This window comes from Ammospiza nelsoni, chromosome 9 (genome assembly GCF_027579445.1).
Source record: "Ammospiza nelsoni isolate bAmmNel1 chromosome 9, bAmmNel1.pri, whole genome shotgun sequence".
Lineage (NCBI taxonomy): Eukaryota > Metazoa > Chordata > Aves > Passeriformes > Passerellidae > Ammospiza > Ammospiza nelsoni.
Window position 1 is genome coordinate 7,448,394 of NC_080641.1, and position 23,513 is coordinate 7,471,906.

A 23,513-nucleotide genomic window follows, 5' to 3' on the forward strand; every position below is an offset into this window, starting at 1 on the left:
AAGTGTAGAGGCAAATTGATGAGCTATGAGAATTGTGAGATGTTGGTGAGGGCAGAAATCAAGAAGAGCTTGTTGAGACAAAAAGCTGATATTTTCCCAGGCGTGCTACTTTTCACAGAAAATATTTACTTTATGAAAAAAAGCTGTCTTAAAATCCATCTTTGAAAGTTTGTGGCAAATGTGGATTGAAATTATGTAAAAGAACAGAATTGACAGGATTTCTGCTAATCAGATTAACAGTGCAGTTGCTATGAGTACTTTGGAAAAGATGAATCCAGCCACAACATAAATTATCTGTTATAAAATCCACCCAAATTAGCAGGCCATCAGCTCTATCACAGCACTTACAGAAAAACCAGAAACAAGCAAGTGAGTACAGAATATTATGGTCCAGAAAGTCAAAATGTCAATGCTGGGATTGCACTTTCAACCCACCTAAATTTTCACTTAACACTTGTTCCATGAAAGGACTAAAGGGAAGGAGCTGGGTGATGAGAGGGTCCAGAGCCACAAGAAAAACCTGGGATATTTCATCTTGATGAACTTCCAAGATCTCTGGAGCATAAAGACTGGGAGGAAATTTGCTGAGGGGAAATGGAAAAAAAAAAAAAAGTTAAATATTCTCAGTAGCATTTTTAGGCAAATTCATTATTTCCTTGTTCCTGTGAAATAAAAAACAGAAAAGGCTCCCCATTTTAGAATGTTATAGCTCAAGAGTTATAACTCTGCATCCAGCCTTTAAAATAAGCATCACAATCCAATATTTTACTAAACATTTAAAGAAAACCTTACAAGCTCACAGAAAAATGTGTGTAAAATACATAACATCTCTCAGAAGAAACATATCAGATCACAAAGAGTCAAGTGAAAGGGAAAAGCCAAGAAAACACTTTTATACATGATTTTACAGCCATAAATATCACAGCACTAACTTAACACATGACCCTAAAAGGGTATCACAGCTTCTCTGAAGAGGAAAAAAAACACCTTGAGCAATAAAAGAAAAAAATTACCAATATGAGAATAAAGGAAAAGATAATGAAATAACCTTATAATCTTGCAGCTTATAAAGTGAACTGTAAAACTGCTGCTTTCCTACTCAAAAATCCTGCTCATTACTCCCTGAGTGAATAAAAGTTTACAACCTTCCACTTGGGAAAAACCTACAAGGGGAGGTAAACTTAGAAGAAGAAACTCATAAAAAAAATATCCACCCCATCTTGCAGTGGAACATGCACTGAACTCAGGTGCACATCTCACCACAGAGCCTGGTTTGAATTCCAACAAAGGGCAGAAATCAGCCCTTTCATAAAATAAACAATTATTAGTATAAAGTCTGGGTTCTCTTATGCTTCCCAACCACTGCAGCAACCAAACTTTTTGAAAGAAAAGTGATAAAACTCTTGCAGACATTTATAAGTGTAGCATTACAAGAGTATCTGCTTCCAGGAGAACCAGAGTCCTTCTGTGAGATTCCACAAGATTATTAACACAATAATAAAGTTATGAAAAATTTCAGGACACTATTTCTGATCCCCTCTTTCTCCAGGACAAATTTTTCCAAACTTTGTCTTAAAGTAGAAACAATCTGTCAAAAGGCACTGCTGACACCTGCATTTAGTTGTAGAGGCTTTTTTCTGCATATTCTACAAATAATTTGTTAATAAATCTTGCATAAATAATTGCTATGAAGTTAATTGTTTGTCATTATGGGACATGCACAGTATTGATCAAGAATAGGGTTTAAGGTAACTATAAAACACTAAACCACCTAATTTATTAAAAATATTTTAGCTTTCAGTACATGAATGAGAAGTGCATTTTTACACATCAAAATATTTGTAATTTAAGAATGTAATACTGAAATGTTATTAAGATACTATCAATAATCAATTGTTTGTACTTCACATACCTGTAGATCTGAAGAAAGAGCTGATGTAACTGAGAACAAGAATCAGAGAGGCAGGCACGAAATTCCTGCAAAAGCCATCAATATTGAGTGATACTTTTAAAATAAAATCCATTATTAATTACATTAATTACTGCACATCTCCTACCAACTCCTCAGTCCCACTGCATGAAACAACCTGTTCCAGTTTATTTTTCTGGGAAATCCCAACAGAAATCCTGCACAGGCTTGTGAGCATTTACAGGTGGAAGAACTAAAGCAGGTTATGCCTGGATGTTAATTATACTGCCCCTATGGGACAGCTGTAAATCATTAAAATATTATACAGTAGAAAATGATTCCATCTGCAGACCAGAGGCTTAAATTTAATACTAACATAGAACTGAAGTATTAAAACCTACCTTGGTGTAGTGTACAAGGGAGTTAGCAAAGAACCTGCACAGTTTCACTGTCCTCTGGAACAGCCTGAAGTCAGTGCCCTCCTGCCCAAAAGAAGCAGTGCTAAAAGTTAATTTAGAGTAATTAATAGAGAGTAAAATAAAAGTTAGCTTGCTAACAGTGTTCAAACCCTATTTCACATTTGATTCTTCACAGACTGTACAGCTAAGGGGGGAAAACTTTAAAAATATTTAGTGTGTATGCTTCAGCACTTTCAGAGCAATATTAAGGATTTGCCTGACCTTGGGATATTGTCAGTTTAGGAAATAAAGACAAATTCTCACCTAGTATGGTGAAAATTTAGTGTCTCACTAAAACATCCTCAATCTACACAAAGCTGTGGGCCTCATTTTCATGTGCTTTCAAAGGTATTCTGTCATGAAATAAATAAAATCCCCAAAAACCCAAACCAAATTACTCCAAGCAATAATACAGCACAAAGAATTTCTCCTCTTCAAGTTCACTGGCAGCTTTGGGAGCTTTTTAACTCACCTGTACTTCTGACACCTTCATTTGCTCAGCCAGCTGCAAACAGGAGTCAAAAGAAAGAAGAATGTCCTTGCACAGGCCACTGAGGATGTCACTGTGCTTCAGGTGGCACTGCAGCAGGGAGTGATGCTTCAGGCTTTGCCTGAATGACAGGAATATATATAAACAGGTATTTAACTGTCAGAAGTGATCATGCAATGAGTTCTAACAAACCCAAATGAGTAATTATTCAATTTAGCCTTTTATACAGCAGTGATTGGTGCAATATCTGTGAGCACTGAAAGCAGAAACTCAGAGAACAACCTTCTCCATGGCCATGACTGAAACCCAGGGCAGAGTCAGGATGGAAGTTTGAAAGAGCAAAATCAAGGTAAAAACATCAACAGAACTGCAGGTCAGACCTCTTCATGTCATCACTCAGACAACAGTGTTGCAAATTTTCTTGTGCATTTAATTCCAGAAAATCAAGTTTCTATAACTTTTCATACCCATTCCTACCTACTTTCACTGGCAGTGCTCCTAGCTAAATTTCCTTACTAGCTGCATTAAATTCTCTCATTTTAATTTTATTAGAACCTCTGAGCACAAAGCAATTGATTGATTCATTATTTAAAACTACACCACAATAAAACCCAAAGAGTTTAGCTACATACTTGATGATGAACTTCCATGTATTGGCATGAAGAGCATGGTCCATATTGGAAATGACAGAGCAGATCTCCAGCACAGTGTGGATTACTAAGGAAATAACAGCAACAGAGTTAAATCAGATTTATGAGTTCACAGCAATCCCAAAAGAATACTGAGAGAATACCAGCACACTGACATACATTAGGAAAATGGCTCAGTGTTTAGGTGCTGCCCCTGTCCTACAAATCTGCACAATATTCCTACAGCTTCAGGAGAAAAATGGAAATATTTCAGGTTCAAAATGCTGCTTTCTGAAAAGCTGGTCCAGACAGTAGGAACTGAGAACACTCAGGAACCTGTTTTAAAATTTCAAACATACTCTCCAAAGAAAAAAGGACAGAGTAAGACTAAAAAAGTATCAAATCCATGTATACCTGACACCATATATGTGATGTCATCTTCAGTGGAAGCAGAGTCTATGGAAATCAGATCAACCAGTTCCATCAGCTGTTTCTGAAGGGAGTAAGTTTCCTTGAACATGGATTGGAGGAGGTCAGAAATTAAGTGCAGGTGTCCATAGTACACTGATTCACTGTCCTGAAATGGGGAGGAAGAGGTTTGTAAAACAGCTCAGGACTCACAGCCTGATTTTTCACATGCAGAAAGCATCAAGAGCTTTGCCATACATTTCTCTGGAGAAAAAGAACAAGGCACAGATGTACCTACTTTAACTCAATACACAGCCCTTGAGCACTCAATGTAAAATATGTTCACCTGCAGCTTGTGGGAAACTAATGAGGTCTGGCTGGATCAGGCCTCCATATTTTTGAACCAAATTTTTGACAATGTCAGCAGCAAAGGAAGTAGCATTCCAAAGATTTCCCAACACCTTCATATTAGAATTACCATATAAAGATATGGCACCTGAGTTTGTGTCCTGACATGGAAAACTGATGTAAATGTTCCCATAAGAAAGAAGTATTAAAAATATTAAAATGAAAGGCAACCAGAAGTTAGCGGGTCCTAATCTTGTATTATTTTCAATGCTTGGAGGGAATTACTGTTGCACCTGAAAATCCAGATCAGTCCATATCTGAAACTGATACACAGTGCTCACTGTAACCAACATAAACCTGCTAATCTCAGCTTTCAATCCACTCTGGAACTTGCCATTTGTAGCTCTGTAAATATTGTAGCCATCACTGCACAGATGCCTCAGAGCACTCTGCTCATGAGCAGAATGTTCAGTTAGCACTGATGCAAAGGATGGAAACAGCCCAGTGTGAGCTTCTCACCAGCAGGTCAGATTTGCTGGGCAGACAGATGAAAAATCATCTCTGTACCTGTGCACTCAGTGCAGTCTGAAAACAACTTAACAACTAAAATTAAAAGAATAATACTTTAATGTGGTATTCACAGAGAACACAGAGAGATGAACAGAGAGAGATGTAATTCTCCCAGGATTTTTCCTGGGAAAGGCATTAAGAACCTCAGACAAGAAGAGAAAACAATTCTTATCTCTACTCACTGCTCCTGTTTGGCACATGTAGAATGTGTTATGGAGATTATTTACCCAAAGTGATTTGTTAATTGGACACCAGTGAAAGTTGTTTTGATTCCTTGGCCAATTGGGTCAAAGCTGTGTCCTGATTGTTTCAGACAATCACAGGTTTTCCTTTAGTATCTCTTTTGATAACTATATCAAAACTATCATAATTATATTCCTTAGTATAGTATCTCTTTAATATGCAATATAGCATAGTATTAGGAGAATATAGTATACCTTAAAAAAACAATTGTTCAACCTTCTGAATCATGGAGTCAGAGCACATTATTCCCCACATTGGAGTCACCTTACAACTATACTTCAACAACAGCATGATTTCAAAATAAGATCATCTTCTGAAGCGTTCCCCTGTTGTATTGCACTAAATAGTTATTAAGTTGTTTGCACTGGCTGTTTGTATCCTATCACCACATGGTCTTCCATGGGCCCCCAAGCATCAGTGTGGTGGTCTCTCCCTGATTTACACCTCCCATTGCCCCTCCTCACTTGTGTCCCACTGGCTGTAGTCCCTCTCCTCCAGCCCCCTTTCCCAGCCCTTAAAACCCCTTAGAGACAGCTGGCCTGGCCTCTTTTTTCCCTGTGGGTCCTTTCCATCTGGTGGTTCTCCTGGGAACAAACTGAGGACATTTGTCCCCACGTGGAGAAGAGCTTCTGGTCTTCTCCCTTTGTCCATGTAAGATGGTGTGGGCTGGGGTCCGTAGCTAGCTGGACTGGACCCAAACAGCCACCCAGACATGGATTCTTCCATTCCTACATTCCCAAAAGCCAAGGAGCAGCAGGATTCCTGTGCTGCCAGCAGAGCCCTACCTTGCAGTGAGTGAAGGTGCTTTTGACCACGCAGAGCAGGGAGGAGGGCAGGGAGCGGATGCCGCGCAGGGACAGCTCCTGCACCGAGCACAGCGAGCGCACGCAGCCCGTCAGCGTCTCCAGCAGCTGCACCACCGTCTGGGATCAACACTGAACAACATCAACACTCCTGCAATGCCTCCAAAAGCATCTCTTCTGAGCTGAAATACACCTGGGCTTTATGGCACTTAAAGCTCACTGCTATTTGTATAAATAAGTTTGTTAAAGATGAATGAAGCTCCAGAGCTTTTCTCCGTACCCTTTTCTCCATACCGTACTCTTCATGAAAACTCCTGTTTCTTTCACTATTATTCTGAATTTTAAAATTCAGAATGAAGTGACATTTGTATAAACGGGTGCCAGGTTCACTCTTTAAATATGGGGAGTCACATTCCATCTGCAGGAGGGACTTGGAGCAGAATTTGAGATGATTTTTTAAAATTATTATTAGCATCACATGCTAGATGTAATCAAATCACAACATTCACAAAATGTTAACTGAACTTCAAATACAAAGGAAGATTAAATCACATTTTAACCACCAAAAACATCTTAAAACCTTTTTAGTAATTAGTAATTTAGCAGTTTAGGTAAAAGCAAAGAGTGATGTAAACATTATTTTGACAGCTTATGAGATGGGACTTGCCTGGAGCAGATTCCTCACAGTACTGCATAACTCTGTACTCTGGCTGGTCAGTCCTTTGGCCTTGCTGCATAATTCACACATCAAGTTATCAAAGAACTGTAGAGTCTGGGAAAACACAACAAAAAATGAAACATTTTACTTACAAAGGTACACAAAATAATAAATAATAAGATTAAACAATTAATAACAAATAATAACACTATTGTATACCTGCTTGCTGCCTTGGCATGGAGGCACAGAGAGAACTCACAGCAGAAAACACTTTGCAGCATTTCAGTCATAAAGCATGATATAACAAGAAGTAAAAACCATTTTTATGTATATATTATAGACAGAAGACATTTTAGCTGTCTTATATATTATTCATTAATAATATATTTAATTTATACAGATAATGTATAATAAATAATATTATATATTATTTAATATGGTATATTAAATATAATATATTATTATACCAAAGATTTTTACTTAGTTAAAACCACATAATTTTAAAAAATATTTTCATTTTGTCTCAGAAAAAATATTTGCTTGTTGAAAATGATTATTAACATTTTGAATACATTAAAAATGTCTGTGACATACAGACAACATTTATTTCTACTTTAATTGAGGTTTTTGGATGAGTGTTACTTTTGAGACTGCAAAGACAGTGAGGCACATGCAGGATAAACAGTGATCCTTTTTCAGGATATGCCTATTATGAGACAATATTCTTGTAATCTTCAAAAACTTGTTACTTGAGATAAAATATGAGAAAGGAAAATCAAGTGCTTTTTACTGGCTTCTTAAAATGGACAAGCTGAGTCTTGAAACTTAAATCAGTAATTTGGCACCTCTTTACTTCACTTAAAATGCAAGCACTGATTTTAACACACCTATGGCACAAAATTCTCCACCATTTATTAAAAAAAGAAAACACGTGTGAGGTCAGTATGGTCTAAAAGATTATTCACTATATTAATTCACAAATTTCACAACATTCATTTGTGATATGGGAGTGGTGAGCTCTTCAGTTTACTTGTCCTGAGAAGCTCCCTCACTTAAAAATTCTCCACCTTGGTAATTTTACAAAAAGCCCAATTTTTTCAGAAAGAAATAAAAGCCAAGTTTATTGCTGAATATAGAAAGTAGAACATTGCATATTTGATTTTCTCCCTATTGTAAAGAACAAGAACAATCACAGAAACAATTCAACACAACACTGTGAAAACTCTTAATGAGTAAATTTCAATTTTTGTATCCCATAGATATTTTGCAACCCCAAAGAAGAATCATTGCAATCTAAGCAGGTTCTAACCTGGACTGACAGAAAATTCCACAGTTAATGGAAGCTGTCCTACCTTAGGTAATACTTTTGAGAAAAAACTTTGTTCCACATCTTCAAGGCTGATATGTGGCAAAAACATTTCAGTCAGGATCCTCAAAATACCTGCAAAGAAAAACATTTACAATGTGTAACTCTCAGAAATATACATCAACCTACCAGAGGAAATAAAGAACTGCAGAAAGCAAAAAACAAAACAGGTACTTGATTTTGAGACAGGCAACAGAACATTTGCCTTATCTGAAATGCATGAAAACACACATACATGACCTGAAAAATCAAGGAACTGTAATAGCTCCAACATGCACAAACCCATCAAAAAAAGCAGCACACCTGACTAAACTTAGCTGAAGGCTGAGCACGACTGCCAAGCCTGCAGATCCACAATTTGCCACATTCCAAACTGCAAACAGTAGCAAGTTTTATAATGCAACATAATATGCAATGTAACAATTTTAGCAACACTCATAAACGGTTACAAATAAGCCTAATTTTCTTTAAACTATTAGCTTTGTCACCGGGAAGATAACAGCCCGAAAGACAATAAAACACTAGATAAGAAACACTTTTTTTGTGTATTTAAAGATCAGAAGTGGCAGAAAGGAAAAAGCAGCCTTAGATGCAGAGTTTCTATAGGGGCATTTATAAAGCTTATTCAATGTGCAGTTAGTGGAATATACAAGGTCTAGCAGGATTGCTGAAGGCTCCGAAAAGTTGTAGCAGAAGCATTTTAAGCACTGCAGCGATTTTAATTTTAATGCAATTGCAATACAGGGCTCCACAGGAAGAGGCATTTCTTAGCCATTACTTACGAATATGCTCAGTCCAGTCCTCAGACTCTGCATACATTGAGTAAAAACGTTAAAGAAAATCAAACTTATTCTGCTATAAAGGCTAACTTTAAAGCATCTGCAGAAGCCACAGCGACTTCTACTGAAATTGCTGGGGATGCTCCACAACCAACGCAGGCTGACAGCCCGGAGTATCCACAGGATCAACAAAGTATTTCCAAAATGTATTAGAGAGTAAGTCTTGAGGGATTGGTTTTGTTGGGTTTTTTTTCGGTTTGGGTTTTTTTAGGGAGTTGGCTTTCTTTTGTTTTTGGGAGGATAGGTGAGAGGTGTGTCGGGGATTACCTACAGTGCTAAATGAACCACACGCGATGTTCTAGACTCTATAAATTTTTTATTCCAGGGAAAGGCTGTACCCGTCTCCAGCGAAACTCCCGGCACCCAGCCCCTCACAAAGGTCCCACCGCTCTCCCTCACACACATTCTCGAACCGTGGAACTCCGAAGGAAGCAAACACCCCCCAACAAACACCACTCGTGTGCCTTTCCCACAGCCACCCCGAGCCCTGCTGGGAAGGATATCAGGAGCCGGGGCAGCACGGCGGGCAGCTCCCGGCGGCACAGCTCCCAGTCCCAGCCGTCCAGCTCCCGCAGGAGCTGCTCGGGGTCCGCCTGGGACATGGCGGCGGCCGCGCTCCCCTCAGCGCGGGGCAGCGGCGGGAGCGGCGCCCGCGCTCCCACAACGCCCCGCGCCCGCCCGAGGAAGCGGAAGCGGCTCCGTGAGGGAGCGGCGGGGATGGCGGAGCATGGCCCGGAGAGAGCGGCGGCCGCGGGTGGGTGCGGGCACGGCGCGAGGAAAGCGGGGTGGGAAACGCTCCCGGAGCCCCCAGCCCGGCCTGCGGGGCCTCTCCGAGCGGTTTGCGCCCTTTGAAACGCGGAGTCTGAAACGCGAGCTGGCAGCTGTCCTAATTCCCTTGCCCGGTATGTGGGATGGGGTCAGCTGTGACGCTGTGTTTTAATAAAATTAAGTGGTTAGAGAGCCGTTTTTAAAATTCCAGAATAGTTAGGGTTGAACGGGAGCCCTGGAGATCAGCCGGTCCAACCGCCCTGCCAAGGCAGCGTCCCTGATGCATCCGGGTGGATTTGGAATGTTTCCAGAAAGGGAGACTCCACCGCTTTCCAGGGAAGCCTGGTAATGAAAATCAGGATGCTACAACTAGACAAAATAGATTTGTGCTGATATTAATGATACATAAAACTATTTACTCTTATTTCCAGCAGCAGTTCACCTGGCTCTTGGCAAGACGTCTGATACTGCACCGGTGAAATACTCTGTCCTGCAACAATACCTACATAAAAGCTTGGCTGTAATAAATTAAGCTTTTAAAAATCGTAATTCCTGAAAATGGATTTTCAGTTTAATTTTGCTGTTGATGAAAATGAGAACAGCGAGGCAGATGCTCACTTCTTGCTGCTGTGCTCTCCAGAACAGAAGCAGGAATCTACACATAAGAGCAGGGAAAATGCTGATCTTGCAGCAAAGCCCAGCCCAAAGCTGGCCGCTGCTAAGCACCAGGATGAGGCAGCTTTGAAGAAAAACCTCTGTGTTAAAGCTGCCAAGGAGCACAGCATTCCCCAAGACCTCAACAAAGTATTGGAAAATAAAGTCATGGAAACAGTATTGGGCCTGTCTCATGTAAAGCTGTCTGTGGTGGAAAGGACGTGTTCAGGTGATGCTGACAGCGAAGGCATTGTGTCCAAAAGTGTTTCTTCTCACTCTGATCTCATCCCAGGAGTCTATGAAGGAGGGCTGAAAATCTGGGAATGCACCTTTGATCTCATGGACTACTTGACTGAGGCTGAGATAGAATTTACCAACAAGACTGTACTGGATCTTGGCTGTGGGGCTGGATTGTTGGGAATTGTTGCTTTACAGGGTGAAGCTGCCAGAGTCCATTTTCAGGACTACAACAGCACAGTGATTGATGAAATAACCTTGCCTAACGTGGTGGCCAACTGTATCAGTGAAGGCAGGAGTGGGAAGGACAGAAAAGCCAGCAATCCTCCTTCAAAGAGGCCCAAGAAAGCAGAGAGCTCACCTGATGTGCTCAGCAGATGCAGATTTTTTTCTGGAGAGTGGTCTCAAGTCAGCCAGCTCCTGTCAAACAGCAAACCCTGTTTGAAGTATGATGTAATTCTCACCTCTGAGACCATCTACAACCCTGACTACTACAGTGCTTTGCATGACACACTGGCTCAGCTCCTGGATGCAAATGGCCGTGTGTATTTGGCAAGCAAAGTGCATTATTTTGGGGTTGGTGGTGGTGTCTCTCTCTTTGAGAAGTTCATTGAAGATAAAAATGTGTTTAGAACCAGTTTGGTTAAAACAATTGATCAGGGTCTGCAGAGATGCATTATGGAAATTGCCTTTAAAAATTCCTGTTAAAATTAAACTAATGATCTTCCAAAAAATAACTCAAAAATGTTTTAACCCTCATGTCTCTCTTTGCTTTTTCCTCTGCTATTCTGGTTTAACAAATTAAGGATGGTGGTTGTGGAAATGTCTGACAAATTCTGGTGTTTGACTAGAAGTGAGAGACCTTTCTGGTGTTAACTCTGCATAGAGTTCTGTTTAAAGCAGCATCTGTTTATGATAATTAATTTATACATAAGATTAAGCAAGTCATTGTCTCCAGCCAGGCTTTCACATTCTCTGTCAGCAGCAGAACTGTACATCACAGGAATGACATACATGACATATTGTGGCTGAATGAGGTAAATTTAGCATCCAAAATTAGTGCAAGAGGCTTTTCTCAATCTGCAGCCAGATTCAGGCAGGGACCACACTCCTCTGAGCTCTGCTGCTTTGCCAGCAGAGGGAGTTGTGATTGTATTTATCACTCGTGGGGATCTCAGAAATCCATGTAATATTTCCATGTGCAATGCACACATAACTTATTCAAGCCCTTTAAAGAGTGTAACAATGTTAACTAGTGTAGTCTGTAAATTTTTGTATTTAGATTCTGTCATAGGCTAAGAAAATTTCAGCAAGGAATTAGAAAAAGCCATGCTGGTTTAGAAGCTGACTTGAAAGAATATTCTACACAAGGTAAGTTCCTTCTACCAACCAACATGCCTACAAATGAAATACTGGAGGATGATGAACTGAGCTTTAGAGATAATTGGAAAAGGAGATAAACTAAGCTATTACAGGAGTTTAATAGATTGCTGTACTGTTTTAACATGATTTTTCCAGAAATTAATTTCCCCTTTGTCTAAACTTGCTGGGGGTACTACTGAACATCCATCCACACCTCTTCAATCTTTTCACAGTTTGGCAGGACAGAAGCACTCAGAAAAGCCTCAAATACAAGGCACTTCCCTAGGCTGAAGAAATGGGAAATTTCTTCAGTGATGTTGCTGAAGAAATTACTGCAGACAAAGCCCCAAAGAACTACACAACCCGGTCTTGAGCACTCACTGCCACTGGCAATTCAAACAAAACAAAAAAAAAAGGAAATCCACTGCATGTTTTGCCCTGGCCAAAACCAGACAGAGAGCTCTTAGCTGCTTTATCATGTGCCCTTGCAGAAATATAAATTTGGAGGCAGTGACCACTGCTGTGAACTGGATGCAAGGATCTTCAGTGTAGAGCAGAAGGAAACAGTCTGAGAGGATGGAAAGGAACTTAGCACAGCAGTGATCTAAATCACTTTAATTATGCCATCACATTTCCATCACTGAAGGGGCCCAAAGTCAATCCCAAGGTTCCTGTTTTGAACCTGCTGCTATTAAGAGAGAGTTGTAAAGGATTTCCTGTACTTCACAGAAGAGCCTTCACTACTGTTTCAGGGTATTTTGAAGGGATGCTTTGGAAACTACTGGATTTAGCCTCTCAGGATAGGAGAGGGAAGAACAAAGTCAGTTTTGCCATGACTGCCACAGTGCTTTGGAATTTTTCTGCATCAACTCTGAAACTTAGTGATGATAACTGCTGACTACAGACTGAGGAACAAAAAAAGTTTTAGGTTTGGCAAATCAAGAAGGTACTGTTAACAGCTCTTTTTATTCTTTTTTCTGCCAAAACAGATGCTGGAAACAAATGGGTTACCATTTGTCATTTTTAAAACTCAATTCTTAGATAAATCATGGCTTGCACTGAATAGGTTGTTCTACACCTGCTAGTCTAGTGCAGTTCCAGAGAACCATACTTCAAGTAATAAAAAATATTACAAAGAATATGGTTAGGAACAAGAATCTCATATAATTTTGGATGAATAAATTAAGAAAGTACTTAAAATCTTGTATAATATCTCCTCTTGATAATATTCCACTATCAAACTCACCGTATTTGGTTTAATTACTGTGCCTTCACTCAGTATTTGGCTCAAACACAGCTGGTTTTGTGCAAATACAGAATCAGAATTTTTAGGACTTCAAGGGAAGAATGGCAGAGCCACAATCTTATTGTGACTGCACACCTGCAAAACAAATAACCCCCACACAATATAATTAGCTTCCAATTTCAGAATCTGATTAGAAAATGGAAGATGCTTTTTCTCAGGTGAAATCAGCACAATTAGCATTGGGATTTCCATATCTGAGATGAGTTGTGTTGTTAGAATTCAGCAGGTACATGCTGAGAGGAAACAGAATTCAACACTTAGTTTTGTAGGTTGTTGATGTTTTAACTTCAAATAATACTAATTTCCCTTATTTATGTTAAGGCTGCCACTATCTGAGAAATCCTCACCACCCTAGTAACCAGAGTCCTGCTCCTCTTCACAAACTGGAATAGAAGAAAATAAACTTTTCATTCCTTTGTAACACTTGTATGTATTACTTAATGACCAAGGAAATTAAATTGCCCCAAATGACATTGCACTAAAAAAATAACTGAACTGGGAGGTCCCTCAAAGTATTTTTTTTTAATGACACATTAAAATCTATGAAGAAATAAAAGGTAGAGATCAGCTGGTAACTCAGTTTTGATCAGCTCACTCCAAATCATCACTGTTTTTCCTCCCCTCACATTTTGAACACGTCATTACAATAATAAATCCAATGTAAGTTATGTCTTTCCTGTAACTATTGTAGAGACAAAGATTAAAATCAGTCATTAAATACCTCAGGAAACTAAATTGAAAGGCTTGTTTGTTTTAACACAATTATCCCTAACTGATGACTTCCATCTGAAGACTATTTGCCAGTTTTGGGAAATGAGGCTATTTAAAACTCAAGTCTGTATACTGGCAGCTACAGTTGTTTTACTAAAGCTTAGGGGAAAAAAAGCCCTTGATCATGGAACTGGGAAGTGCCCAATTTGCAGGTTACTGATTTGTGTGCTATTCTTGGTTCTAAGGCACTGAAATCAAAATCTTGTTAAGTAAAATCAATCCTGTCATCATTACCACAGTATTTGAAGTGCAGCCAGACAACCAGGAACTCAAAGAGAAGCAAAAAGAGCAGATGGAAAAGGAGGCAAGGATGGTGGAGGGGAAAATCCAGGCTGCAAGTGAGGGAATGTGGTGCCAACCAAGAGACCTGGAGCACCAGGTTTAGGACATTCTCCTCTGAGATTATTGGGGTGGAGACCCTGGAACTCCTCTGGTGAGGACTGGACTGAAAGGTTTGAGGATGAGAACAGAAAATTCCTCTCCACAACTGAAACAAAAGCACAGAAGGATCACAGCTGTAAGAGGGGGAGTAACAGCAGGATTTTTGGTGATAGAAACTGGCCTGAAGTGTCTCAGATTTCCTGGTTTGTACTGTTAGAATCACTTGCATGCTGAAAAGAAAAGGCTTCCCTCTACCACCAGATACTGCTGGGTAAGTGCAAGTAGGAACCACAGAAAAGGGAAGAATATACCAGTCATCTAGAATATATCATCATCCAGAATTACCTCTGCAAGTCAGCAAGCCTTCAAGACAGCAAGTCAATAAATCCACGAATTAAATGAAAAGTATCATGAAACAAAAAGCCTGAAAACTAACAAGTAAATTTACAACAAACAAAAGGCAACATCCTGTCACAACAAGAGGGTGATGTTTGCTAATTCAGGCACTTGTCTAGGTGTACTGAGGAGGTAGTTTGAAATAATTACTGCTAAGAAAATAAAAAGAAAAAAGCATTATTAAATTCACACAAATCAAAGCAGTCCAGGGGAATCAGAATGAAAGAAGCAGAAGTTTTACATTGCCACCAGTCTGCTCTAGGGAAGGTTCTTACAGGAAAATCAAATATTTTGACTATTACTTCTGCAGAATACTAGATTTTAAAATCATTGAGTAAATCAAAGATTTGGATCATTGAAGAACTGTAACAGTCAACTGCACCCTCCACAACAATTTTTTTTAAAAATTAGGATAGTGGGTAAGAAAGGTGAAAAGCCTAAAGAGTAATAGAAAAACAAATTGAAAACACTGAAGACCAGTGAACAGGTTTGGCCCAGTGGTGTTTGAAGTATCCTACAATAGATCAGTGAAATGGGACTGGATGAAAACAAATTAGAGGTAAGGTGGTGTGGGGGTGTTTAACTAAAGGGAACATCAAAAGGTCAGGAAAAAGGGTTAGAACTCCAGATTCTGCACAATGATCTAAAAAATAAGATACATCTGAGGATTATATTACAAACTATGGCAGAGTCCACTCACTCCAGATTGATGGTTACACACATAGAGCACACATTCAATTTTATTTATCAAAGTGCAGCTCACAGTTACCAGGTTGGAACTGCTCATTGTGCTCACAAGTTTATTTCTTGTCATCTGACCATGTAATTTCATAATCTGTATATTCTTTCTTCAGTATCTCTACAGTGACTGAGTGATCTGCTTTTCCATAGCCCTGCAAGACAGAACAAATTGCACATGGACATTAAGTCTTCAGAACCATTCAGTTCTTATCAGCACAAAATTGTTCACATGCAAATCAAAAGTTGTAAAATAGATACTCTTGTAGTATTATGTTTTATTTTTCTATTATCCTCTCCACTTCCCTCCTCCCCAAACTGAAGTTCCAGAAAATAAATGAGATAGAGTCACATATAAAATGCATTTTTTACACAATTTCTCCAGCAGAAAGTTTGCTTTAAAATGTTCCCAACCCATCAGGCACTGTATTTATGGAATGTTGCTTTAAACCACAGAGATTGCATTGACCCACTTTGATGTGTGAGCATACAAACAACTGATTTGGCTCAGCTGAAGGGAAAGGGAATAAGCAAACAAGTGTGAGCATTTGAGCACTACTCTGGCCACTAAAGAAATCACAGCCTTCATGTTTTATTTATTTCCCATCCTGCCTCAGCTGATAATAGCACAATTTTAAGTATCTGTGCTCTTCAGCCATTGCAACTCCCAGGTAAGGTCAGATGGCCCATGTGGTTTTTAGCCCTTTAGATTTTAGATTTTAAAATCTAAAATTTAAGATTTAAAAATCACTGGTCACAGTGTTACTGTTTCACTGAAATTTAAGGCAGTTGTGGTGAAAGTGGCTTTTCCATTATTGTCTTACATGATCAGAGTTATCTTGATTTCTTATTTCAGAACTACACATAACAACAGTGCAGTACACAGATAGAAATCTCTGATTTACAGGTTGTTTTTCCCCCATAACATTTCACATGAAAGTTTACTTAGAATACTGAAAAAAAGAGTCCAAGGTTGTATTATCAAACAAAACATACTCTTATTCATCAGTGACAGCCCCAAAGAGGAACAGCTTAAATAAACAAGCATTTAAACTGAAAAGGTCAAAGTTGATGCATTATGAAATGCAAGCTTTTCAAAAATAACAGATAATACAGTTATGTCAGTTGGAAAGCAACAGATCCATGGCTCACTCTTGCCTTGGCAACCACTTTGAAGACCTCATCCAGCCTTAAAAATAGCAGCACAGCTCCAGAAGAAGTTAGTAACTATTTCTCTGGTTTCAATAAAACACCAAGGTACTTCTGTTTTAGAGTCTGACACCAAACCTTCAAGTCAAAAGAAGCATTAAACCAATAAAATTAATATTTTAACTTCTGACCTGGGACTGAGGTGATCTGAGCCTCAGGGTCTCCACCTGACAGAAGCCCTGATGGCAACAAAATTCTGCTTTTACCTGATGCTCCTCTGTGAGCATCAAGGCACCAACAGCAGAGGATAAAGTCTGTATCTCAGACTGCAAGAGTTGACCACTGCCTCTAACACTTAATTTGGCAGCTAGATTAATAATACAGCTCTCCTGCCTTAAAACCATGGTTTTTCTAATTTAACTCACAAGTGAGCCAGGTAATTTTTCCAGCTAATGTTTGAAATGTGATGTAAATTGCCAACACTCATCATGCTATTAACTAAAAATCACACAGCATCAGAGACAGAAGCATTTGAAGGAAAATGAGAGATGCACTTACTGTTGAGAGCCCAAATACCCTGATTTTCTTGTCTTTGCTGTTATGTTCAATTTTCCCTCCTCCAAGGCATTTACATTCATATCCCAGCTTTTCCATCTCAGGATTTACTTTTTCAAATATATGATCTGCACAAGAAGAATGGTGAGAGACATTAGAACAGGAACTAGGCATTACATAGTCTAGAACTCATTTTTGGCTACTTTCTTATTTCACCTATGAGGCAGGGAGGTTTCTCTTCAGAGGCACAGAAAAGCTGCAGTTAAAGCCGTTTAGTTTGTTATTTAGTAAGTATATTGTTCTCCAAAAGTAAGGTGATTTTGTCAGGAAAATTAATCCACTAATACCAGAGGTTTATGTTCACAAAGGATACAGAGGAATCCTGTAACTTTATTTGAATGAAGGGAGAGGTCATGGGCACTTCCCGTGGGGTCTCTCAAATTGTTAGAAGACACAATCTCCTTTTTATTATCACTTTTTCTCTTCTCTCTTTCCCTTTAAAGGTACAGACTTCCCCAGCCACCTAACAGACCCCATTTCTAATGTGTACCTCCCACCTTTTTTCTTTCTCCTTTTGTCTCTGTTCTTTTTCTGCACATCCAGGGATTTAACACAGTCTTGAGCAAGTCTGTGTCAATGAGTGGAATTCCATGGGAATTTATGGTTCCCCCTCCATTGCTTTTTTCACCTCTCAGTATTTGCCCTTATCTACCCTCAGGCCCGCGGTTTGCAAAGACACCTCCTCATTCCCTTCAAATGGGCTCCAAAACAGCACATGACAGATATATAGCCCCAAATTTTCCCATCACCCAGGGGACGCAGAAAGTGGAGAAAAGGGGACTTTTGAGCTGTTTAGGGCAGGGCTCCCCCTCCGCCTCAGACCCGCCGGGGTCCGGCGGCCGCGTCCCACCGCCGCTGGGGCCCCGCTGCGGCCGCTGCCCGCCCGGCCCCGCGGGCTGTCACGCACTGTGGAACTCGGCCGCCTTGGTGCCGCGGACGATGTCCCGCTGCTCGCCGCCTCCCGGGCGCTGCAGGCGCACCAGGATGTACTTGAAGGTGCCCTCAGGGTCGATCTCCACGTCCCGCACGGCCGCCATGGCGCTGCCGCCGTGAGGGCGGGAAGGCGCGGGGCGGGGCGGGCGCCATGGCGGCCGTGAGGCGGGACGGGCTGTGGGCGGCCCACCCTGAGGGGACGGGCGGCAGCGGCTGTGGGCGCCTTCAGGTGCCCGCCGACAAAAACGAGCCGAGTTCCATCGTTATGTCAAATTGCAAAGTTGCGCTTCTGCAGATCACTTTTGTGTAGCCACATACAACCTTAAAAATAGCAGCGCAGCATCTGCCTAAAAAGAAATAAATTACTATTTCTCTGTTTTCAATGAAACGCCAAGATGGTTCTGTTACCGTCTGACAACAAATCCCCAAGTCAAGAGAAGCATTAAAGCAATATAATTAATATTTTAACCTGAGACTGAGGTCATCTGAGCCTCAGCGTCTCCACCTGACAAAACCCCTCATGGCAATAAAACTCCGCTTTTACCTGATGCTCCTTGTGAAAATGCATGTATTTTATGATTGGCTTTTTGCAAATATTAAAATGAATATTATATGCGTTGTGTTAGGAAGTAATGCTGTATTAATTCTCTTAAGCAGTGTGTTAAATACAGTTTTAGGTTATGACAAAATGTTAAAATAGAAACTATGCTATGTAGGATACTTTCTTTAAAGAAAGGACTCGCAGTGAGATAGCAGCCACAGGACACCTAAATCTTAGAGAAAAAGAATTTATTGGTCCATTATCAGAAGAAATGAACTTCTTCCTGCCTTAAAGGCGATGTTAGGATTCAGAGGAAGAAGATGACACTGACCAGGCAGAATCCTGTGTTTGAATGGAATTTATGCATCATGGATGAGGTGTATGAATATGCAACAGGTTATTGTTTTTAAGGATTAATCCTCTGTTAACGTGGGTCCTTTTTCAGGCTTATTTTTCCCAGAAAGAGGTACCCGGACGTCTGTAGCTTTCTATTGTCTCATATTGTCCTAATTCAAATTGTCCAAATTATTATTACTCTAACTGTATTAGTATTTTTATAACCATTTTAATACTATTAAACTTTTAAAATTTTAAAAGCAAGTGATTGGTGTTTTTCACACCACATCCAGCTTTAAAAATAGCAGCACAGCATCTGCCTAAAAAGAAGTAAATGGCCATTTCTCTGGTTTCAATAAAACACTAAGGTGCTTCTGTTACAGAGTCTGACAACAAATCCCCAAGTCAAGAGAACCATTAAACTAATATAATTAATATTTTTAACTTCTGACCTGGGACTGGGGTCATCTGAGCCTCAGCGTCTCCACCTGACAAAACCCCTCATGGCAATAAAACTCTGCTTTTACCTGAGCTCCTCTGTGATCATCAATGCACCAAAAAGCAGAGAAATGAAATATTTTGCATGAACTTGTGAAAAACGCCAATCACTTATTTTCAAAATTTTAAAAGTTTACAAGTAATAAAATGGTTATAAAAATAGTAATACAGTTAGAGTAATAATAATTTGGACAATTTGAATTAGGACAATATGAGACAGTAGAAACAAAGCGTTATGGATGTCCAGGTACCTTTTTCTGGGCAAAATAAGCCCGAAAAAGGACCCACGTTAACAGAGGATTAACCCTTAAAAGCAACAGCCTGTTGCATATTCATACACCTCATACACGATGCATAAATTCCATTCAAACACAGGATTCTGTCTGGGCAGTGTCAGCTTCTTCCTCTTAATCCTGACGGCGTCTTCAGAGCTGAGCGAGGCAGGAAGAAGTTTATTTCTTCTGATAATGGAGCAATAAATTCTCTTTCTCTGAAAGATTCAGGTGTCCTGTGGCTGCTATCTCACTGCAAGTCCTTTCTTTAGGAAAAAAAGTATCCTACATAGCATAGTTTGTATTTTAAAATTTTGTTATAACTTAAAACTATATTTAACACGCTACTTAAGAGAATTAATACAGCATAACTTTCTAACACAACACATATAATATTCATTTTAATATTTGCGAAAAGCCAATCACAAAATACGCATTTTTCACAAAGTGGTTACTCCAAAATCAGGCAAATTTCAGATTTTAAAGACTAGAATTTTTTTTAAAACTTCAAAACATCAGGCACTTCCACATAACTACATTTTGTTACGTTGTAGATCACTTCTAAGTAAACTATTTTATTCTTTTCATGCATACAAATATTTAAGTTATTGTTGAAATTAATTTCTCCATCAACAATAGCTTTAAAATCTAAAACTAGTGCTTGAATACTTTCTCTAAATACACAAATGCTATATAATTTAAAATATAATGAAATCATCAGTAAAACAGAGGAGAACATATAATCTAAATTTAGTATTTAGAGATATTACAAAGATAAATCTAAATTAGGGGCCAGTTAGACTATTTTGTTATTAGACTGCTGGTTAATTAGACAATTATTGGTTACTGTACAATTATAGCTGCTTCCTGAGCTACTTTATTCACTGCGATAAAGGTTAATTTAAAAAATTCAAGCATTTTGTTATTTCAGAAACTGTCGTTAGTTACCTTGTTTCTGCACAGAGCAACAGCAAATCTGGAAAGGGAAAAAAGAAAAAAATGCCCAGAGCCCTAGGGAGTTGAACCCTTACTAACTAAATTTTAGAGGGATGAAAAGGTGTGAAGGGCTTTAAGTAGAAACCAAGCTCCTGCCTCAGCTGTTTGGGATTTTCAAGGCAGGCAGAGAAAGTGATAAAATCAGTGCCTAGTTAGGATAATGAGGCTTAGAGAGTCTTGTGGAGCTGAGGTGGTTGTTTAAGCTTGCTTTATCTGGCCCTAAAGGCCTGTAGGATTAGCGTTTTAAGTTTGTTTCCAGTAATCTTGGAAGGTCTGGCTTGGTTGTGGTTGGTTACTTTGTTTACCAATCACCCCTAACATCTCATGTTCTGATTTATCCTGTACTAACGCAGCTTATGGAACTTGTTTTGTTTGCACAAAATCTCTTTTTTCTTTTTCACTGGAATGATTTCCTTCATTTCCTCCAGCACAGAAATCTGTTGCGTGGCTGTGAAAACTTTTATTGCCCCATTTTAGTTATGATGCACGAAAGGAACTAGCAACAAACAATAGTGGTGAGGATGGCAAAGGAAATACTTGTGGCATACCTCAGAAGCTAAACTTGAAAGGAATTTGCTCTCAACAAGGAGGACAGGCATCAGGCTTCACCCTACATGATGATTTAGTAATAATCCCAGCAGAGCTTCGTCCATTTCTCTTGAATGCTTCACCCTTCCCAAGCACCCATCTTGTCCAAGAGTAGTTTCCTATGCCATGCCCAGGTACAGGAGCTTCCTCTTGGCTTTTAGGCCATTTTTAGAGAAAAATTCCCCGCTGCTGGTGGGAATTGTTGGTGCGTCACTTTGTGGGCCTCAGGGGTGCAGAGAGGATGGCACGGGGTGACAGGGGTCCTCAGCCAGACACAGCCTGTCTCCAACAAAACTGCACACAGGGACTTTCCTTTTGTCATGGCCTTGGCACTGTTTTCTGAAAAAATTGAGAGGTTTTTTATTTATTTGGTCAAGGGACATCTTGTCTCTTTGCAGAGGAGTCCTAAAAACAATTGTTTGGGTCTTGTTTTGCATTGCAGTTTGCAGGATTTGGATTTCACCCAAATGAATAAAATTGCTCTGTTCATGTCCTTCCTATCATCAGATCCTGTAAACCAGGAATATCCTAATGCCAAAACATCTTCATCTTTTTAGCAATTTAAACTCTAAATGGCAAGTGACTAGAGAAGCTATATTATTATTTTGCAAAGCTCTTAACTACACACTGTGCTGCAGTGAAACTCAACATGAGATTCTCTCAAGCCATTGGATCAATCCAGGCTACTAAAATCAGGAAAGGGGAAGCAATCACTTTGAATTCCAGGTGTATAAATTTCTCCTTTTATTGAGCTCTCTGACAGAGAGCACAAGATGTAAGGATACATTTAGCCCATGCTTGTATTACAGGAAAATATTAAGGAAAGGCTTTTGAAGTAGGTGCTTTCCATCCCATGTAACCCTCACACAACAGAGAAAGTAAAATGAAGGCTGATGTTTAGCTGTACTTGCAAATTTATTTTTTATTCCAGAGAATGAGTAACCCTGGGATTGATTAGATGGATCATAATACACTTGTACAAAGGAAACGCACTGTTCTAAATTCTGCCATGGACATCAAAGATCACAAGTCTTCTTTGCTGTTTGGGCCCATTCAATTTAATAGAATTTAATAAAGATTCTTCTTCTACAGCTGTTGATTAGCAGCTCCTCAGATTAGCAAAGAGGCCAGAACAAATGCAGGTTAATTACATTATCTCTCTTGGGATTAACATCTTTGGCATCTGTGAAGGGCCTTTTTTGGACCCCTCATATCTTGCTGACATAAATAATGATCCCTTTGAGAAACTGAACAAGATCTGGGGGAAACCAAGTTTTGTTCTGCTCCTCATAGAAGGCAGTTTTATAACCCCATTGTTCTGCTGGCTAAAAACCCCTGTGACTGTGTTCACAGGGGTCTGAGGATGAGGGAAGAGACAAGGATCTGACTCCATATTTCAGAAGGCTTGATTTATTATTTTATTATATATATTTTATTAAAATTTTACCAAAAGAACAGAAGAAAGGATTTCATCAGAAGGCTGGCTAAGAATAGAAGAGGAAAGAATGATAACAAAGGTTTGTGGGTCAGCTCTCTGTCCGAGCCAGCTGACTGTGATTGGCCATTAATTACAAACAACCAACATGGGGCAATCACAGATGCACCTGTTGCATTCCACAGCAGCAGATAATTAATGTTTACATTTTGTTCCTGAGGCCTCCCAGCTTCTCAGGAGGAAAAGTCCTAAGGAAAGGATTTTTCATAAAAGATGTTTGTGACATATCCCCTCTAATTTCTGGTCTATGTTTACTCACAAAAGGGTTTTTTATCCATTTGGGGTTTTTTGTACCAGCTGTATCTGTCCATATACAGAAAACTTCTGAGCACCTTCTTTACTTTTCTGAGCCTTCCTTGCTGCTTCCTCATCCCCAAACACAAATTTTTAATAGTCTTCTGGAGAGGTATTTCTTCAGAAGGGATCTCATGCCATGTATCTATTCCTTGAAAACCTGGGCTGTCCTACCAGGAGGTGTCCTTCTCCTGGCTCTCCTTCTGAGTGACCATAAATATCTCCAGCCTGTCAGAGGGTTGTTAATGTGTGAAGTGAGAGAACAGGACATGCCCAGAATCCCCTTGTTCAATGAAACAACTTTCTAGGTTTGTTTCCAGGGCTCTGCTGTCCTTTGGTTGTCCTTCCCTGCTCTCCATATGTTGGGGGCACGATGGAAGCAGTGAGCAGGTGATGGTTCCTGAGGCCCAGCTGTTCCTTTGTGCTCTGCAGAGACAAACAGTGTGAATGAGCTGTTTAATT

General features: G+C 39.7%; 3 protein-coding genes across 10 annotated transcripts in view; 1 reads left to right on the plus strand and 2 right to left on the minus strand.

Annotated features, from left to right (window-relative positions):
• FIRRM (FIGNL1 interacting regulator of recombination and mitosis) overlaps positions 1-8,704 on the minus strand; it is a 16,722-nt gene extending 8,018 nt beyond the window's left edge. Inside the window, exons 1-10 of one of the 2 annotated variants that reach the window (XM_059478329.1) lie at positions 8,665-8,689; positions 7,869-7,957; positions 6,526-6,630; positions 5,841-5,978; positions 3,901-4,063; positions 3,490-3,574; positions 2,840-2,978; positions 2,311-2,391; positions 1,913-1,977; positions 436-584 (exon numbers count right to left, since the gene is read on the minus strand). In XM_059478329.1, the coding sequence (XP_059334312.1) occupies positions 436-584; positions 1,913-1,977; positions 2,311-2,391; positions 2,840-2,978; positions 3,490-3,574; positions 3,901-4,063; positions 5,841-5,978; positions 6,526-6,630; positions 7,869-7,934 (991 nt within the window). In that variant the 5' untranslated portion in view covers positions 7,935-7,957; positions 8,665-8,689. Of the gene's footprint in view, positions 1-435; positions 585-1,912; positions 1,978-2,310; positions 2,392-2,839; positions 2,979-3,489; positions 3,575-3,900; positions 4,064-5,840; positions 5,979-6,525; positions 6,631-7,868; positions 7,958-8,664 lie in introns of both variants that reach the window. The other variant, XM_059478330.1, reaches the window with a different exon arrangement.
• A 719-nt stretch (positions 8,705-9,423) lies between these two features.
• Positions 9,424-11,203, plus strand: METTL18 (methyltransferase 18, RPL3 N3(tau)-histidine). 7 transcript variants are annotated; one of them, XM_059478788.1, is made up of 3 exons: positions 9,502-9,623; positions 9,706-9,834; positions 9,924-11,203. In XM_059478788.1, exon 3 carries the CDS (start codon positions 10,048-10,050, stop codon positions 11,086-11,088), a length of 1,041 nt encoding a protein of 346 aa, XP_059334771.1. In that variant the 5' UTR covers positions 9,502-9,623; positions 9,706-9,834; positions 9,924-10,047; the 3' UTR covers positions 11,089-11,203. The 7 variants fall into 7 exon arrangements, with proteins under 7 accessions (XP_059334775.1, XP_059334772.1, XP_059334774.1 ...); XM_059478787.1 differs by having other exon boundaries at positions 9,576-9,623; positions 9,701-9,834; XM_059478792.1 differs by lacking the exons at positions 9,502-9,623; positions 9,706-9,834 and adding an exon at positions 9,424-9,475.
• A 4,115-nt stretch (positions 11,204-15,318) lies between these two features.
• Positions 15,319-18,224, minus strand: LOC132077081 (14 kDa phosphohistidine phosphatase-like). Its single transcript, XM_059478539.1, has 3 exons — positions 18,006-18,224; positions 17,042-17,166; positions 15,319-15,489 (listed from the first exon to the last, which is right to left on the minus strand). The coding sequence occupies exons 1-3, from the start codon at positions 18,133-18,135 to the stop codon at positions 15,397-15,399; spliced, it is 348 nt and encodes a 115-aa protein (XP_059334522.1). The 5' UTR covers positions 18,136-18,224; the 3' UTR covers positions 15,319-15,396.
• Between the last annotated feature and the right edge of the window lie 5,289 nt (positions 18,225-23,513).

Bases quoted from the DNA above. Each gene is read 5' to 3' on its own strand.
- METTL18 (XM_059478792.1), top strand. From the start codon at position 10,048: ATGGATTTTCAGTTTAATTTTGCTGTTGATGAAAATGAGAACAGCGAG.
- LOC132077081 (XM_059478539.1), bottom strand. From the start codon at position 18,135: ATGGCGGCCGTGCGGGACGTGGAGATCGACCCTGAGGGCACCTTCAAG. The intron at 17,167-18,005 runs GTGCGTGACAGC...CTTCTTGTGCAG, and splicing joins CAAGGCGGCCGAGTTCCACA to ATCATATATTTGAAAAAGTA. The intron at 15,490-17,041 runs GTAAGTGCATCT...TCTGTCTTGCAG, and splicing joins GGGTATTTGGGCTCTCAACA to GGCTATGGAAAAGCAGATCA.